This window comes from Acartia tonsa, chromosome 7, assembly GCF_053477335.1.
Source record: "Acartia tonsa isolate MP-2025a chromosome 7, ASM5347733v1, whole genome shotgun sequence".
In the NCBI taxonomy this organism is placed as follows: Eukaryota; Metazoa; Arthropoda; class Copepoda; order Calanoida; family Acartiidae; genus Acartia; species Acartia tonsa.
Window position 1 is genome coordinate 51,506,017 of NC_137266.1, and position 19,418 is coordinate 51,525,434.

Genomic DNA, 19,418 nt, shown 5'->3' on the forward strand with positions numbered 1-19,418 from the left:
TAAATTACCTGTCGTTTGAAGAAAACAACAATGATAGTCAGACTGCCTTTTTGCAGGTTTTTGGCTATTTTTACATGTTTGACATATTTCCCCATATCTTTGGTGTTTATTAAAACTTTTTTGCATTAACAGTTTTAAAATATTTTTTCCCATTGTTATGTGCATCTAGTTTGCAATTTACTTTAACCGTCTTCATCATACAAAATAAAACAAGGTTTCCTGTTTTTTCTCCAATAAATTTATTCTTGATTTTAATAAATACACTTTAAATCTACTTCTACGTATTCCCATCCACAATTTTTGTGCTTCGCTGCTTATGGATGTTGTCATCCTTGTTTTAGGTACATGTAAAAAGTATAACTGACAGAAGAAAAAAACAGTGTGCTAGTGGCCAGGGAGTAAGGGAGGGGACAATGGATCGAATATTCAATCTTTAGGAGTCTCAGACTTTGGGGACTGGCTTAAAGGGAATTTGCAAGAATTTAGCAGTTTCTGACTGAGTTTGGGGACTTGCGCAAGAAATGCCGTTACTTGCTATGTTAGTTTTGAATATATATAGTTTTGCAGACAGAGAGTAGTTCAAATTAAAACCAGTTTTTTTAGTCGGTGCCTCCGGCACCCGGGGCTAAAAAAACTAGTTTTAATCTTATAATTGTACATTCTATATCCGCGGAAAGCCATTTATAATACGATACGAGAAATAACTATTCTTTTTTTTTTAATGTAAGATTTTTTAAGAATTACAACTATAATAAATTAATTAACAAATTTTACTAGATTAAAATATATTTTACATTCCCTTATTATCTTTCAGGAATTTGGGGACAGGCAAGATAATCATTACACTCTCTTTTGGCAGATTTGAAAACTAATTTTTGTTGCATGACATTAATAGACAAATAACTAGGACTAGTTATCTAATAGCTAATGTACTAAAACAATATATTTAACTAAACTTAATTACATTTTATTGAAATTTCAGATAATTTTACATATATACAATTGCATGAATTCATTTTTCACTTTAAGAATCATCACAATTAACCTAAATAAAAGAATAATAATGGTATTTCTATATAAATAATTTTCAACTTGTGAGAAAATGCATAGGTATAACTTTTTTTTATGATTATCAAAGTTAGATTATATATGCTTGATTTCAATATCATTATTGTTTACCTGTGCTGTATAATCATATCGCCAATTATCATCAATAAGCATGCTCCATTTTTGACCTTGAAAAATAAAATAACTTGACTTCATTACCTTTAATTTTAGTGTAAAACTAAGATTTTTTCTTTCAATATGGAGTTCCAATCATTTTTTTGATACCATCTAGCAAAGCTTTAAAAAAAAATTCATTTTAAATCTGCAACTCAAGAAAATTAAATTCACAGATCTCAATATAAGTTTTTTTTACCTTCACCCTCAAGACATTCTTCTGGATAATCATTCATCACAAAACCATGATCATCATCAGGATTTTCACTTATAACCCAGGCTTCAAACTATTTGTAAGTAACTACTATTATTTAAAGCTCTTTTGAAGTTAATTCTTGGTGTGGTAGCATATATGGATTATCTAAATAGCATGACAATAGAAATAATTTTGTATTGATGCCATAAGGAAAAAGGATAAGAGGATGAATACTCACCCCAATTTCATTGTAAAATATTACTTCCCCCCTACTAAAATAATTTGTCTGCTATTTATCTAAACCGTCCGCGGCTTTTTGCATCTTAATCATAACCTATTCTATATATGTAAAAAAAAATTTAAAAAATTTTATCTTATTAATTATTATTATTTTTCTGTAATTTATTATGTTTTTAAAAAAATTAAAGAAAATATTTAAAATACAATTTGATTTAGAATCTTAAAAAACAAACAGCCGTGGGCGGTCTTAGTGCAGCAGAAAAGTATGTTTCGCCTAGTTTAAAAATAGGAGGGTTCACCTTTTATGATCAAAAATTTATTTTTTTTCAAATTAGCCTAAATGTAATATTTAAATCTAATTAACATGATACAACTTTTAAATGTTTACTAATAAAAAATTAATAGTTTAGCTCTCAGCCACCAGGTTCGCTAGTTGTCTACTTCAAAGACATACATTAAAACTAAGGCTAAATATTAAATAAAAAATTTCATAACTGAATAATCTAAATAAGTGAATAATCTGTAATGCTATCTATGTTCTTTCTCAGACAATACTCGTTTTTACAATATTTTTAACATTTTCAAGTGATGTTATTTACCCCTCAGGGTTTGGCCCTTTAGTGACAAAAATCCAAAACAAGAAAAATACAGGCAAAATAAAAATTGATGAACGCTTTGATATTCTAGTTCTATATCCAAAGCTAGATGGCACTGATTAACTGATTATTATAATTTACAATCGAATGTTCATATTAAATTTTAAAAACGTTTATTTATTAAAAAATATAAGTTAGATAGACTGCAATATAAATCTTATAAGCTAATAATGAGTGTTATGATTAAAGTCAGTAGCAAAGTCATGAAAAATTAATTATGATAATTTTATATTCTTTCATTAGGTTTCATCAGAATGGATGATAATTCAAAATATTTCTATATCATCCTATAAAAATTAGATTTATGCTTCAAACAGCAACTATAATTGTCTTGAAATTATATTTAATTTTAAGATATTCCCATTTTGAAAAGTGGTGGAATAACATTAAAAATTCAGCGCGGCAATTGCTCAATATAGGCCTCTAGGCCCACTGCCTATTTTAGTCCTTCAAATACCTCGATTTCTCTCTTTTATTATTTTCTCTATGATTGATGCTATTTTGACAAAATATTTGTATGATAAAAATATGTTTCTGAAGAACTATAGTTTTTTACCTTATAAAATGGATCATTGACATAGTGGAGGTATACATTTCCATCTGTCTTTTTAAATACCCCATGACCTACATGTTTGTAAACTAATCATACATTAATTATAAAAGAAAACAGATCATTGTTTTCTTTTCATTATGGATTTCCTAATATAATGAATAAACAGGATAATGAAGAGTCATGGTGAGATATGAGTTGAAATCAAATTTATTTACTTACTTTTGTAATAAATAATAAAATACTACCATATATGTATCAAACCAACTAATAATAAATCTTATAAAATTACCATCAACATCAGTTTCAAATCTAGTGTACTTTCCCTCAACCTCAGGATAAGTTTCACTAATTCCCATCAATGAAGTAAATTTTACACTTTCACAACAAAAGGAATCATCGCAAGTAACCTATACAATTTTTAAAAATGGATTTTTAATTAATTAGAAATTTTGCATCCACTGTTGAAAAAAAATCTAAAATTAATTATTAACAACACAAACTTAATATTATTCTAGCCTGTGCTGTAGAATCTTCTTCCCATTCATTATTGTTAAGCCAGCTCCAGGTTTGGGCTAAAAAAGACATTTAACTAGAGTAGCATATTAAAATTATAACCACATGTCTTAAATATTAACAACCAAGCTAATATTACTTGAGTCACAAGATATACGGTTTAAAATGAGTATATATTACTTGAAATATATTTCTTAATGATAAAGTAGACTTTTTCCATATAAATCTAGTTGAGAAAGATTTCTAATTGTTCAGTTCTTTAAAGGAAGCCTGCAAGAAATACCACGCTTTAACTGCTGAAAGACTGCCACAAGTAGACCAAATACCCCAAATTTGAAGCCTTCAGCTTCTATAACAAAAAGTTCTGGGCATTTTAAAATGACATTTTATGTACAATGAAAATTTTGAAAGAATTGCAATGCTCATGTTGAAAACTTTGAAATTAAACTATGTAGCCTAGAAACAAAATTATAAGCTTATTTTTGTCATAAATTTAGGTTTCCAGTAACTAATTATATTTTTACAATAAAAATACCCATTCTTATAGTCAGAATCATTAAAAAAATTAATGTACCGAGTGTACTGTAGCCAATCAGAAGGCTGAATCAGCTTAACAACCAATCACAGCTGAGATTGTATTAGTTTCCCCCTTTGTTTCCGCTATGATTTTCATTTAAAAATGCAATTTAAATCGATTTTTTTCATAGATTTTGACTATGAAATGAGGTGTTTTTATTGTAAAAATGTAATCAGTTACCGGCAATCTAAGTTTCTGACAAAGATAAGGTTATAATTTTGTGTCTAGGTGATGTAATTTAATATTGTTTTTTCTTTTATGAGCATCGGAAATCTTTCAAAATTTCATTGTACATAAAATGCTATTTCAAAATGCCTAGAACTTTTTTGTTATTGAAGCTGAAGGCTTTAAATTTGAGGTATTGGGTCTACTTGTGGCAGTCTTTCAGCAGTTAAAGCGTGGTTTTTCTTGCAGGCGTCCTTTAATGTAATATATACCTTCTGCTTCAGGACAAATGTCAGGATTATCATTGATTACACGAGAAGTATCATTTTCGATGTGTTCACTAAGAATCCAGGCTTCAAAATAAACAGATTTTTTTAATATTAATTTTAAAACAACTTCATTTACCTAAGAACTATTTAATGAGAAATAATATTAAATGCTGTTGAGTTGAATATTAATTGTTTATAGCAGGAATATAAAAGTAACATACCCTATGTGATTGATCATTGACATAATGTAGATATACATTTCCATCAGTCTTTTTAAATACACCATGGTTTGATTCTAAAAAATATTTGTGGAATAAAATTTGATAGTTTTAAAATAATATTATATATTGATATATATTTGACATAGTTTTGGTGTATAATACCTTGTATTGATGTTAGTGAATATTGGCCAAGAAACTCAGGAAACTAACAAAGTATAAATAAATTCTTTATTTCATGAAAATTTTTCAAAAAATATCAAAATTGTCAAGTTAAATGGCTACTAAGCTAGATAATTAACTGAAAAAATTGTAATTTGCCTGATTTGCAATTACACCAGTTGAGGACATCCTGAAAACAACATCTACAGTATCAAAATGAATTTTATTAAATCCATTGGGGGAGAGGGAGCTCCTTCAAAAACTGAATTTTTCTCACAATTCAAAAAAAAAGAAAAAAATCTTAGGGCAGCAGATCAATATTAAATAAGTGTAATGATAAGAATTCATAAATATTTAAGTATTAAGAATGTTACAATTCTTCATTTGATGGATTTCTAAAATTTGAATTTAAAACAGCTTCTAATGCATTAAAGGACGCCTGCAAGAAATACCACGCTCTAACTGTTGAAAGACTGCCACAAGTAGACACAATACCCGAAATTTAAAGCCTTCAGCTTCAATAACAAAAAAGTTCTAGGCATTTCAAAATAGCATTTTATGTACAATGAAAATTTTGAAAGATTTACAATGCTTATAAAAGAAAAAAACAATATTAAATTACGTCGCCTAGACACAAAATTATGACTTTATCTTTGTCAGAAATTTAGATTGCAGGTAACTGATTACATTTTTATAATAAAAACACTACATTTCATAGTCAAAATTCGATTAAAATTGTATTTTTAAATGAAAATCATAGCGGAAACAAAGGGGTAAACTAATACAAGCTCAGCTGTGATTGGTTGCTTAGCTGATTCGGCCTTCTGATTGGCTACAGTACACTCGGTACAACGCAAGTTAAACTTAATTTTTTTTAATGATTTTGACTAAAATGAGTATTTTTATTGTAAAAATATAATTAGTTACTGGTTGCCTAAATTTATGACAAAAATAAGCTTATAATTTTGTTTCTAGGCCACGTAGTTTAATTTCAAAATTTCTAACATTAGCACTGCAATTCTTTCAAAATTTTCATTGTATATAAAATGTCATTTTAAAATGCCTAGAACTTTTTTGTTATAGAAGCTGAAGGCTTCAAATTTGGGGTATTGGGTCTACTTGTGGCAGTCTTTCAGCAGTTAAAGCGTGGTATTTCTTGCAGGCTTCCTTTAAGCAAACTCAATATTTAATCATTCAAATTGTTAAAAAATATAAGTTTTTCTAAAATATACCCACTTGAGATTGTTACAACAATTATAGATTGGGTCAGCACAAACAACCTGAAAAATCTTCAAATTTATAAGAATGCTCTTGAGAGATTATTATGTAATATAATTTTATAATGAAATGAAATTTAGTTTGTCTTAACCTTAGCTGAAGAATCTGATTCCCATACATCATTACTAAACCAGAACCATGATTGTTCTAAAGATAAATTGTAAATATTTGTAAACAAATTAAATTTCTTTTTTATTTATTTTTTAAAGTTTATTTTTTGCAAAAATGTAGGTTGCAAGTAACTAATTTTATTTCAACAATAAAAATACCCATTTTTATAGTCAAAATCATAAAAAAAATTCAGTTTAACTTACATTGTACCAAGAGTACTGTAGTATTTCCAGTCAATCAAAAGGCCAAACCAGCTCAATAACCAATCACAGCTGAGCTTTTATTAGTTTCATTTGTGTTCACTATGATTTTAACGCTTACAAACCCAAATTAAACCAATTTTTTCAGTGATTTTGACTATAAAATGTGGTATTTTTATTTTGAAAAAGTCATTTTGAAATTCTTATATTTTTTTTGTTATTGAAGCGAGAGGCTTCAAATTTGAGGTATTGGGTCTTCTTATGGCAGTTTAAGCATTGTATTTCTTGCAGGCATCCTTTCAATATTCTTAGGAACGCTATCACAATAAGATGGATATATTTAGGACAAAATACTAAATCTCTCTTGTTAGTAGTATAATAATTACCTTCTGAGTCAGGACAATCTTTAGGATTCTCATTAATTACATAAGAAGTATCATTACCAATCTCATTATTTAGTATCCATGCTTCAAACTAAATCATGGATTTAGCTATTGTGTTGCTTTTCAATTATTAGAAAAAATAGAGAAATAGTTTACTTATACTTTATAAATTTAAAAAGATTACTTTTATGTTTTATGTGTCTTAATGTAAATTAATTGTTTGTATGATAAAGACAAAGTACCTTGAAGAATATGTCATTGACATAGTGCAGATAAACATTTCCATCAGTCTTCAGAAATATACCATGATCTAAGTTATAAAAATAAAATTTTTGCTTTTTTAATTTGTTACACATTAACCATTGATTTGATAATTCTAACTAGTTTCTACAGCATATAACTTTCCAGTGTAAAATTGTTTTAGAAGTTAACAATGGCAATAATCTAATGGTCTGCCATCACCCAAATTAAGCAAAATTTTCTGTATAACTTACCAGTTGAATCAGTATCAACTTTGGTGTATGTACCAACATATTCAGGAAAGTTGTCATTTATTCCTTCATCAGATTTAAACTCAATCTTATTACAGCAACTTCTTGGAGGAACTGAATATGAAGATTTTAAGTTTATGTTAATCACAATATTTTATAAAGGAAGCTTTAAAATATTAAAACAAACCATTATTAGAATAAGTATTAAAATATTTAAGTTTAGCAAACACAAATAGTTTCCACTGAACCATCAGCACCTATCCTTTCCCCACAAAACCTGAGACTGTGGCTTAACATGCAAGGAAGGTAATAAGTTTAAATCTAGACCTGACTCCACTTCATAACTAAAGATGTTAAAAATGGTTCCTACTGCTGTCAGGTGCACAGCATAAATAGTCAGAGAAGGGGGAATGTCTTGGACCAAAATAGGCGCAACTTATTACCATGCCCAATTAGGACTTCTCAGACTATGGTCATGCAATAAGAGGGTTAGTTGTCTGTAGGAAATTTGGCTGTGTAATCATGCACTTCAATAGCATAATTTGGTTTAGAGATACATTAAAAATCCTGTCCTCAAGAGGTTATCCAGGTTAAGATGTACTTTTTATCAACAAAGTTTCATAGAACATAGCATATATCAATTCACTGCTTAGATAGTTTTAGTGTGTATTGTTTCTTTAATATTATAGAAGCCATATATTTTCATTATTATTTATGTCAGATAATCTTTTTAGTTATGAAAATTTACTTGTTGTAGTAGTTGTAGTGGTAGTAGTTGTAGTTGTTGTAGTAGTTGTAGTGGTAGTGGTAGTTGTTGTAGTAGTTGTAGTTGTTGTAGTTGTGGTAGTAGTTGTAGTTGTGGTAGTAGTAGATGCTTTAAAAGATTTTTAAAATATGTAAAGATCTATAAATTTTGAGCTATGCAATATGGATTAGTAATAAAGATAAATATTTAACTCTTTATGGTTTTAAAATAACATGATTTGTAAATAATTTTAAGTTTTAGACATCTTTTTAATTTCATTTCCTGTTTTAAAAGAAAACTTTTTAAAATAGTATTTAAAAGAAATTGAGGTTTTAGTTATCTTGGTAAAACAAAAGTTATTTTGACTAAGTTTGAATTCCATTAGTTACATTACTTGTAGGTCTAGGAGTTGTTGTCTTCTCACTTGGATCAAGATTCCTTAACAAATAATTTATGATATACTTTTTCATTAATTTAGAGATATAATTACTTTCATATTTACAATAAATCTTTGCTCTGACAATACATTTCTTATTTTACTGTAAGACACTGGCTTTAATGAAAATATGTAGCACAAGATAATATTGCAATAATTTTTGGGTAAATATTCACTGTAGCAAGTAGACTTAAAAATTCCAGCAGCTCTAATCATATATATGTATCATATATTGTTCTTAATGTAAAATTTGTATTATTTTACTTTATGTGCAAATCTATAAATAATATTGGAAGATTAAAATTTTAAGATTCAAACTTTGAAAGGCTATACTCAAAAAACGCCTATCTCAGAAAACGCCTATCTCAAAAAACGCCCATCTCAGAAAACGCCTATCTCAAAAAATGCCCATCTCAGAAAACGCCTTTATCATAAAATGCCTACTACATTTTTAAAAATTATTTAGTAGTGAAACGTCTAAGAAGGTATTGTGAATATTGTACAATATGTACATTATAAATCTTCTTATTGAAATAACTATCTTTGAAGTAAAATGTTACTTAGGCACTATTTACTTTTTTAAGCATTTTGAGCAATAACATACTAAAGGTTTGCTTTTTGAAAATTGATCACAACTGAATAACAAAAACTTTTACCTAGTTTATTCATGTTTTAAGTTTCTTTATTTCATATATCTACTGCAAACAATTTACAGTTTACTTTTCAGTTAATACAATAAGATGAACAACTATAAAGGAAAAGATCACAACATGTAGACAGACAAAAATGATGCTACCTAGTGTCAGAAATGGTATATGGAGAAAATTAATAACAAAGCCCAGAAGGATGATGAACATGATTACGCAGATTTATACTGGCCATGCAACACTTGGGTACCATTTGAACAATATGAAAATAGAAGCTTCACCGAGCTGTAAACAATGTGAAGAATTTGATGACGCTGAAACAGTAGAACACTACCTAACAGAATGCCCAGCTTTCAGCCATGCAAACCCCAAATCTTAGGAATACAAAGGGACAAAGCACCACAATTCTTCCACAAATTGAAATATCTATCTATATACATGCACAACACGGCATCTGTTTGTCATTTGTGAGGTGATAGATTCGAATCTCTGTCCAACACCATGTCATAACTAAAGAAGTAAAAAATGGTTCCTACTGCTGCTATGTCAGGTGCACAACATAAATAGTAAGATTAGGGGGAATGCCTTGGGCCATAAACAGGTTCAACTCATTACTATGTATAGTGAGGACTTCTCATGAAGTCATGAAATCAAATGGTAAGTTGTCAGTTAGATGTTACTTGACCTAATATCCACCATTTGGAATTAGGAATCCCATTACAAGCAGATGATCCCCTTAGGTTCTATACTCTATTTAACAGTTGTTAATATACAGGGTGCGCCACATATCCTCGGACTTTCTTTAAACGGCCATAGTGTCAAAACTACTTGACCAAGCAGGACGTTTGACCCCACTATAAAAAGCTTAGGTAATAACCTTTAAGCACAATACAATCTTTGGACGAAGATGGGCTCGTACTCTGAGCTGGCCGCGCTTATGTTCAACAAGGCAGATTCGAGTTGTGCCGGTGGTATAATCTGGATTCTCGACTAGGGCCCAATAAATCGGACCTCAGCCCATCTGCAGATGAGGTAGAGTTATGCAACTTGCTGGGGATACTGTTAGATACATAAGTAAAGTATACACTAGAAAAGACTAGAGCTCTCTATCTAAAATGACTTGGCTGTAGTACTTCGGCAAAGTGAAATGTGACAGATTTAGAGATGTCAAAAACGTAAAAAATCGTGAAAATTTCTCGGTTCTCGACTTTAGAGACCCGTATGGAACTTAAAAACTCATTTTAGACTATAGATTACGCTGACAACCCTATTTGAATCTTCATGCCATTTCTAAAAAGGCATAGAACGTCGTTATAGCTCAACTGTGGTCTAAATAAAGGACTCCATGTCAAATGGTAGCTTGAAAGTTGGGTGAATTAGGATCATGCGGTTACTCTCATTCCTAAGGAAATGGGACCTCCAAGCAGCCCGATCTTAATTCAATGGACTTTTGGGCCTAGGGCTACTTTGAAGCATGCACCAATAGACGTGCCCATGCCACAAAGACTCCCTCATTGCCACTATCAAGGAGAACTTCGCCATCTTGGACAGGTACATTTTGACCTGGGCCTGCCAGCGGTTGAGGAGGCGGGCAAAGGCGGTGATTGATGCTGGCGGCGATTTTAATCAATAATCTAATAGTCATATACCTAGTTTTCTTCCCAGTTTTTAAAATTTAATAAAATCTTTAAAATTGACGATTTTATGTTCATTTGTTTACAATTTAGAAAAAGTCCAAGGATATGTGGCGCACCCTGTACTTGTAGAAAATAAAAACTCCTGAAACACTAAACTTTCAAAGCAAAGGAAAATACCAAGTACATTGGAAATGCAGAAATTTACCATTTTAACTACTTTGAACTGTGAAAAGTAAGTTCATTTTTAAGAGTCTGTCTGTCTGCCTGAGAAACACAGTGTTGAAAATATTATTTCTATGGCTTCAATGTAAAAGAGAGCTTGTTTGATTCAAGGGTAAGTCAGATCTTTTGATCAAGCAAACAGATAGACACTTAGTCTACTTTCATGATGAATTTAAGTACATGTTTCACAAATATGAAATCACTATTAATACTTACTTTCTAACATGAAGAGCATGAAGGATATTGGCATAACTCCAGGTAAGACCCTGGGCAGCTAATTGCTTTCCAGTTTTTTTGTCAATCTGTTCATCGATTCTTCCACTTGCATCCTATTAAAATATGTATGAAAAAAAATCAAGATTGATGAAATTGACTAAACAACTATGAAATGTATATATCTAAATGAAATTATCCTTAATTAATACTAGCTCATAATTCAATTGTTACCTGAACATGAGCAAAGAGTCTTGTCATGACTGCATCTCCAGCAGCAACCTGGGCTCTTGCTAATTCTAAGGCAGTGGCTCCATCCTTTAGTTTTAAAAGGGTCATCCATTCATTATTCTTCTCTCTGCTTAAGGTATAGTCTCCCCTCTTTCTAACCTCTCTAAACAAAAGCATATTAATTTTAATAGTATGAATTAATACATAGTAAATAATTTATATAAATATGTACTTCAAAATTACCTGTAAGTTGCCTGACCACCCAAGTAGAAAACTTCACCAAGAACTGCTGTCAACAATTGCCAAGGATTACCATGAGCATATCTATCACCAGGATATCTGCCAATTAGAATACCAACCTCACCAGCACCAATTTCTTCTTGATTGATTGGGTATTCTTGACAAAAAGTTTTAGTAATAACTCTGATAGTTGCTGCAGCCTCCTCTGACTCAGGTGGGAACATGTATTGTCCAAAGGTAGCAATAGAGTGAATTACAGCACCATCAATTGGGCGATTTTCTGATTCATACAGAAATCCATCTTTCCAATGAGTTTTAGTGGCAGTTTTGATTTCTTCTGCTAGACTTCTGTATGCAGCCCCACTCTCACCAATCATATCTCCAAAGTCTGCTGCAACATTAAGAGAATAAATGTAGGCCATTCTGTTAAAATAAAAATCATCAGACCTAACTTCTTCCCAGAGATCACATCCAAGTTCTGTCCAGTGATCCTCTACCCATGCCATGTCATACTTGACTATTTCCCAGATTTCATTGGCATCTCCCTTGCCGGTACTGGCCAAGATCATTCCCCACTTAGACATTGCCATGGCTCTGAGAGCTGGACCATCAGTTTGGGGTCTGCACCAGCCACCAGTATAAGGCTCACCACTTGGAATTTCAAATTTTGGCTCTACTCTTACATCAATTCCATTGGGATCTGTCTTGTTCTGTACTTTTTTTACCCAACCAGCATAAGCATCAAGTACTACATGCACAGAATCATAATCATTATCATTTATGTCCAGCCAAGCCTTAATACTAAGACCAGCATCTCTCATCCAGTGGTAGTAGTAAGATCCTCCAGGAGTTTCTTGATCTGGCGCAGCAACAACAGCTCCAGAGCCATCTATGTTAAGGTTAGCTTCATATAAGCCATACATGATGTTGTAGTACTCATCAGTAAAGCCTGGATCAGTACCACCCCAGTTAACTACATCCACAGCACAGGGATTTTCATCATCAGTAGAGTGGTAGCACCAGGGAGTGTCTCTTGTTCCATTTTCAACCAACACAGGTTTCCAGCAACAGCCATCAGCTTCACAACTAGTCTAGTATAGAAAATGATGTTCATACAACTTTTAAGGAAACTTAAATCTCCATTAATTTACATATACCTTATTTGAACCAATCATTCCACAATCCCATTTATCTGCATCTGGTACAGCACACCTTAAAAAAAACTTCAAAATTAACTTCTTAGACTATTTATTTAATTTTGTCATGGATATGTGAATAGAAGAAATTATTCATGGAGGAGAAAGTTTTTATTATGTTTTGCAAATACTTTATCTAATTGATATTAGACTATGCGGGCTCCCACTATCTTAGATTTTTGTAATAAAAATTAAATTACCTGTCTCCTTGTGCAAAAGTGTTGGCGACCCCTGCTGCTAACAGGATCAACCATACCATTTTGAACTAAATTCTGACATAAATTTATATAAAAATACAACTTTACAAAATTTATCACAATTGTAAATTTCTTTTTAAACTTGTACAAGCAATAAAAACTTTCTTTATTTTTATTCACTTAAATGGTTTATTTTCAACAGAGATAATAACTGTGCTTAATTAAAAATATTTTGTGCAGAATGTTTATCTTTTATTTTTCAAATCAGAATGAATAAACAAAAACAAAACACTGTTATCAAACAATTAATTTCAGTATCTAATCTATAATACAAAGTAGCTTGATGTCTGTCCGTCTGTCCCTTTATCTTTTATTTTTCAAATAAGAATGAATAAACAAAAACAAAAGACTGTTATCAAACAATTAATTTCAGTATCTAATCCTTATAATAAAGTAACATGATGTTTGTGTGTTTGTATGTTTGTACCAAAGAATCTCGCTAACTGCTGAACCAATCATGTTCTCCTTAAAAGGGTAGCTTTTCATAGCTTCCGGGAAGGTTTATAACTATTTTGAAGGAGAGTCCAGCACCCTCCCAAGAGAAATCACAAAAAAAATTTAATAGTATCTTCTTTGGGTAGAGACTTGAACTCAACAATTTTCTTCATTCTCAAAATAGATATTTGAAATAAAAAAAACATAGCGCCAATAGAGGTCCCTAGTGGCGTAGCAGCTAGTTAAAACTTTAGCATTTTATAATTGCTAGACACAAATAAAAATATTGTCAAATGAGATTATATAATACAAAATAAACTAGGATGACAAGTAGAGAGAAGTGCAAAAAAACATGAATGGACAAACAGACAAAGTGAGTTATAGAGCAGATGTTAAAGTTGTCATAAAAAAGAAATAGAGAAAATAAGCATTTTTTTAAAAAGTCTTCTGAAGCACGAACAACGGACGAAAGGTCAAACAATCTAGATGAAGAATGATATGAATCTACACTGAAAATTTAAGCTAATAAAGTCATAATATTTCCCTCATAGAGGAGCGTCGTAGCTCAGTGGTAACAAACTGGGTTAGGTGATGAGAGTTCGAGTTCAAGTCCCCATGTGGCAACTCGAATTTCTCAGTTGAATACGTTAACACAACTTCCCCTGGTTGTGTAAGTAGGGAGATTATTGAGTGGTTTGGATACTTAATAGTCACGTAGATAATATCTGTACAATAGACTATAAAAGTTGGAAAGATTTTTAATCAATATAATAGATTTGAAATCTGCATAAAATTTTAAGGATTTTTTATAAAATTAGTTTTTTATATAATTCTTTATTTAAAGGCGCAAATACAAATTAAGTTAAATAATTTTGAGATCTGTTATTGGTGGATTGAAAACTATCTGCGCTCTGATTGGAGAAGTTTAAGTGACGTACATCATTCAACCAATTAGAGCGTAGGTAGTTTCCAATCCAGCTATCCTATTGGTCAAAATTTATTAACTTAAATCGTATTTGCGCCTTTAAATAAAGAATTATATAAAAAACGAATTTTATAAAAAATCCTTAAAATTTTATGCAGATTTCAAATCTATTATATTGATTAAAAATCTTTCCAACTTTTATAGTCTACTGTACAACCCTTATCCCAAGCTCCTCTGCGGAGAGCGTCATTCATTACAGTGACTTAATTTGGGACACCTGCCATACTCGGCGAGGGTGAGGTAACAAAGAGTAGCTCCCTTGAGACAGCGGGTCAAGTCATAATGTACTTGAGCGTGGAGCTTGATAGCCCTAGTGGCTATACAAAAGTGTCTCGTCCTTCTCCATGACTACTTAGGTCCAAACACTAAGAAACAATGGCTACACACACACACACTCATTTCCCTCATAGCACTATGGAGTGACTGTCTAACTGTCAGATGGCCTGACAAAGTTAATTATAGAGTAGCATTGTTATCAAAAAAAGAAATATATTTTCCACCCAATTTGATTAAAAATTTGAAACAAAATATGACTAAAAATATAAAATAAAAAGTAACTACAAATATAATATGTCAGCAGTTTCTTTTGGTACATTCAATAATGAGCACTGATTACCCACCCCAAACCCCTTTTCCTTTTTTTGAAATAAGGGGGCTGAGGGGAGTTTTCATCTGTTTGTTTAGTACTTTAGGTCAGATTTGGTTTGGTTATATTGAGTACTGGGTAGCCCAGTGGGGTTAGGGAATAGAAATTAGGCATAGATAAACTAATCCCCTCCCCATATTTTCTATTTATGTCAAAAATAAGGGGAAAGGGGTATTAGTGCTCAACCAACACTTTATGTGAAAGTACAGATATCTTATTTTAGATGCAGCGTAGGTTAATTAATCTAATTTACCAGAAGGGCTTAAGTACAAAACTTCTTTATCACGTAAATTATTGCACCATCAAAGGTAAAGGTACGACCAAAAGAATGATTCATTGAGTATCACTGGAGGGAAGAACTGTGCGCCATTTTGGCTAAACAAATTTTTTTATCCTCACAACATAAATCCTTTTGGGGAAGAAATTCCTTACTTAAAACGGATACACATGAACCCCCCCCCCCCCCCCCAACCCAACCCACCTAGCCGATTTATATAAGTTTTTACTTTTTCCTTTCCTATAATATTTGAAACAAATGGGTAATATTTAAAATAAAAGGTATATTAAGGGAAAAAAGTTTAATGTACAAAAATTTTTGTTAAAGGTTAAGTCACTTTTTGTACAACCCAACCAAGGTCATATTTAAACTCCCAACCAATAACGTTACAAAACAAGTTTTTGAAAAGAGTAGTATTATCTATAAATCATTGTCCCCTCCCTTCCTACAAAAATTTTTGGAGTAGCTGCACAATAATTGCAAACATACTCTCAGAAATATAAAAGAAGAAAAGCTAAACTTTATATTGTTGATTGATAGAACCTTACCTAGCAAAAACTTATTGGCAGGATCAAATCCAGTTTGAGAATTTTTTATTAAGGACATATCATATTGAATAAACACAATAGAGTATCCAAAGTAAGTCTTAAAGATTATTATTGCATTGTATTATAACATTTTCTAGGGTTGATTTCTCTTGGAATGGTGAAGATGCTCTCACCCTAAAATAGTTATAAACCTTTCCCGAACCTATAAGAAACTTCACTGTAAAGGAGAACCATATTGGATCAGTGGAGAGATAAATACTTAACTACAGACAAAAAAAAAGGCTTACTACTTTACATAATAGGGTTACAATTTTTTATTTGGAGTATCTCTACAAGTGTCCTGCCCCTTCACTGACTTGGTTATCTAAGAAAATAGAGCAATGTTTTTCATTTTTAATCTAATCTGTATATCAATATTCAATATATAACTCTATATTGAATTAAATCCTTAATCCTTAAATTAAGTCTAATAATATAGCTTTCTCGTTTAATGGCCTAAAGCTTGATTGGATGGTTCTAACTATCAGTATATAACCTTTATGTTCATCATCATTAGGGATTAGAATCATTTTGTCGTCCATTGTCTTATCCTTGAAATATCCCTGTGCTCATCATATTTCTCTTTATAAAATCATGGTATTTTTTTTGCTGACAATACATTTGATCTGAAAATCTTTCTGTTTTGTAAGCAACAAAACATACTTTATTCTTTACTGTTTCAGTATGTAGGGACTTGGGAGAGAGGGGACATTGGGCTGTTTATTACACTAGTCCTCAAAGTTTTATTAGAAACTTATCCTATTCGTTAGCTTAAAAACTTTGTGGACTTTTATTGATTTTGATTGGTTGATTAAATAAGTTGAGTTTCTGAACGTTTAAACCACTAATTGTAATCTACAGAAGGGGTAATTTTGAGTATCATCATTGGGGATGTACATTAATTTGTCGGTCATTGTCTTATCGCTTTAGATCCCTGGGATTCTTTAATGATTTCTACCTTTGATTGCCCTACTTCAAAGAGCTTTTTACAGAGTTTAGGCTGAGAGTGGGTGCTAAGCTATTTAAACTGTTTATAAAAAAAATCACGTCATACAATGACCAATGATAGGCCAGTATGTCGTCATTTTTAGTAGGCACTATAAAAAGCTTCAGTGGGTGCGACTAAATCAAAATACGGGGGCTCTAGCTGTCAGTTTGTCGAACCTGCCATTAAATTAGCAGCAAGGGTGTATATATATGTATGTACATCATGAATATAAATTTGGCGGCTACTGCATCAGCTGCCGAGCCTATTTTACGTTAACATCAGTAAAAGATAAGAAAAATATTTGTTTTCAAATCACAAACCTTTTTCAATACTTGAACTTAAGAGTTACAAAATAATCGTTTTTTAAAAGCGAAGTTTTCTACATTTAGGGTTAGGCTGTAACGGATTTAATTTTAGGTTTTATTTAATATTAAAATGAAATAAGTCTTAGAAATGGGGATTCCTAAGTCTTACATATTCCTCTATAATTATTATCATTATTAATTCTTTATTATAAAATTTAAAAAAGCGACATGAAAGAAATCACAGGTTTATAATAAAGAAATAAGATGTACATATAAATATATATTATCAGAAGACCATAAAATTGTTGTTAAAAATAGCACTAAAGGGTTAGACATATGAAATAAAAATACCAACCCAAAAAAGGGATGATGGGGAGTTCTATGCACAATATGAACTCTCAGGGAAAGCATCTATTATTTTTTTTTGGTATATATACAGGGTGTTTTTTTTAATAAGTTAAAAGTATTGCTTAATTTAACCCACTTGCCATTGAGAGAAATTAATAATCTATATCTTAATTTCTTCATTGATGTGGGACATTTTGTATAAGAAAAAAATATTTGGCGATTTTCAACAAATTCTGCCTTAAAAACCGGTTTTTACAAAGAACCTATTTTTGAAGATTTTTGGATAATGACTAATTTAAAGGGTTTGCAAAAATGCGTACATTTTTAAAAATCAAATAGCGCGGCTTGTGTTAATAGTAGAAAAATGATATGCATATCGTTAGATTGTCATAAACTCTAGTTTTTAGGTGTTTAAGAACTATTCCTGTGCTACGTATAGTTTAGTATCTACGTGGTAAAATGTTCCAACTTACCTAAAATTTTCAACATTTCTCACATTTTCCAATGTAGCTTCTATACTACAAATAGCCTGTATGTGTTACATATATTTCCAAAAACTAGAGTTTATGACAATTCTAACGGTATGCGTAACATTTTTCTACTATTAACACAAGCCGCGCAATTTGATTTTTAAAAATGTATGCATTTTTGCACACTCTTTAAATTAGTCATGATCCAAAAATCTTCCAAAAATAGGTACTTTGAAAAAACCGGTTTTTAAGGCATAATTTGTTGAAAATCGCCAAATATTTTTTTCTCATACAAAATGTCCCACATCAATAAAGAAATTAAGATATAGATTATTAATTTCTGTCAATGGCAAGTGGGTTATATTAAGCAATACTTTTAACTTATTAAAAAAAAACCCTGTACATGGTAAAATCTTCCAACTAACTTAGAGCTTTTAAACCCTTTCACATTTTTAAGCTATAAAATATTTTTTTTCTGTTACTTTATTTTAAAGTTAGTATGTTTTTCAACCTATTTTAAAAAAATTACACTATTCTAAGACATGAAGATATATTTCGATTTTAGCAATCATTTTCAATTCATTTTGTCTCTTGTAGAAGTGAATCAAGCAATATTAGCTTGGTCGTTTTTCTGTTACAAAATGTTAAGTAATATGTTGTATGAAAAATGTAAAAGATTAATATATTTACTGTTTGAAGGACCTTATTTGAGCATTTACTTTTTTCAGTAATATAAGATGATAATGTATTATTGTATTATGGTATATATTTAATTTATTACAAAAAGGGAAGGTGTTCTGTGCACGATAGGCACATTAAGGGAAAGCATCTATTATTGTTTTTTGGTATATATTTAATTAATAACTAGACCAGCTATAAATGGTAAAATGTTCCAACTAACTTAAAGCTTTTGATATAAGTAATATATTGCATAATGTATTATTGTTTTGTGGTATAAATTTTTAATTTCTAGACTAGACAAGGGTTATACATTAGACTATAAAAGTTTTAAAGATTTTTAATCAATATAATAGATTTGAAATCTGCATAAAATTTTAAGGATTTTTTATAAAATTCGTTTTTTATATAATTCTTTATTTAAAGGGCGAATATAGGTTCAATATGATATGAGCTTATATGAAAGGTGCAATTACATACTTTTAAGATAACTATGCTAAATTTAGAAATTCAAAAAAATTCTTAAGTAGATATTACAATTTTTGCGTTCACTTCAACATATGATAAATCAGAAAGTCAACAAAATCGTTTTTTTTAACCATTATAAGACCTTTTTTTCACTATTTTTCTTAAATCAATTTG

At 30.5% G+C, this 19,418-nt stretch overlaps 3 protein-coding genes and 1 long non-coding RNA gene across 4 annotated transcripts in view; all 4 read right to left on the reverse strand.

Moving 5' to 3' along the window:
* Window positions 1–18,724, reverse strand: part of LOC145323956 (uncharacterized) — a 342,132-nt gene extending 323,408 nt beyond the window's left edge. The window contains exon 1 of the mRNA XM_080166571.1: window positions 18,686–18,724. The gene's annotated coding sequence lies outside the window, so the exon portion shown is untranslated. The remainder of the gene's footprint in view (window positions 1–18,685) is intronic.
* Window positions 1–18,724, reverse strand: part of LOC145323954 (uncharacterized) — a 34,928-nt gene extending 16,204 nt beyond the window's left edge. The window contains exon 1 of the mRNA XM_080166569.1: window positions 18,687–18,724. The gene's annotated coding sequence lies outside the window, so the exon portion shown is untranslated. The remainder of the gene's footprint in view (window positions 1–18,686) is intronic.
* LOC145323957 (uncharacterized) lies at window positions 929–4,475 on the reverse strand. Its single transcript, XR_013881148.1, has 7 exons — window positions 4,394–4,475; window positions 3,383–3,438; window positions 3,156–3,273; window positions 2,870–2,937; window positions 1,421–1,508; window positions 1,180–1,235; window positions 929–1,045 (listed from the first exon to the last, which is right to left on the reverse strand). It is a non-coding gene; the product is annotated as an uncharacterized LOC145323957 (long non-coding RNA).
* On the reverse strand, window positions 4,576–13,090 carry LOC145324612 (uncharacterized). The gene is made up of 15 exons (XM_080167194.1): window positions 13,001–13,090; window positions 12,762–12,816; window positions 11,608–12,695; window positions 11,368–11,527; window positions 11,137–11,249; window positions 8,373–8,416; window positions 7,982–8,107; window positions 7,237–7,347; window positions 6,985–7,052; window positions 6,746–6,833; window positions 6,140–6,195; window positions 6,007–6,050; window positions 4,930–4,960; window positions 4,774–4,816; window positions 4,576–4,685 (listed from the first exon to the last, which is right to left on the reverse strand). The coding sequence occupies exons 1-15, from the start codon at window positions 13,057–13,059 to the stop codon at window positions 4,576–4,578; spliced, it is 2,196 nt and encodes a 731-aa protein (XP_080023320.1). The 5' UTR covers window positions 13,060–13,090.
* Window positions 18,725–19,418: the final 694 nt, after the last annotated feature.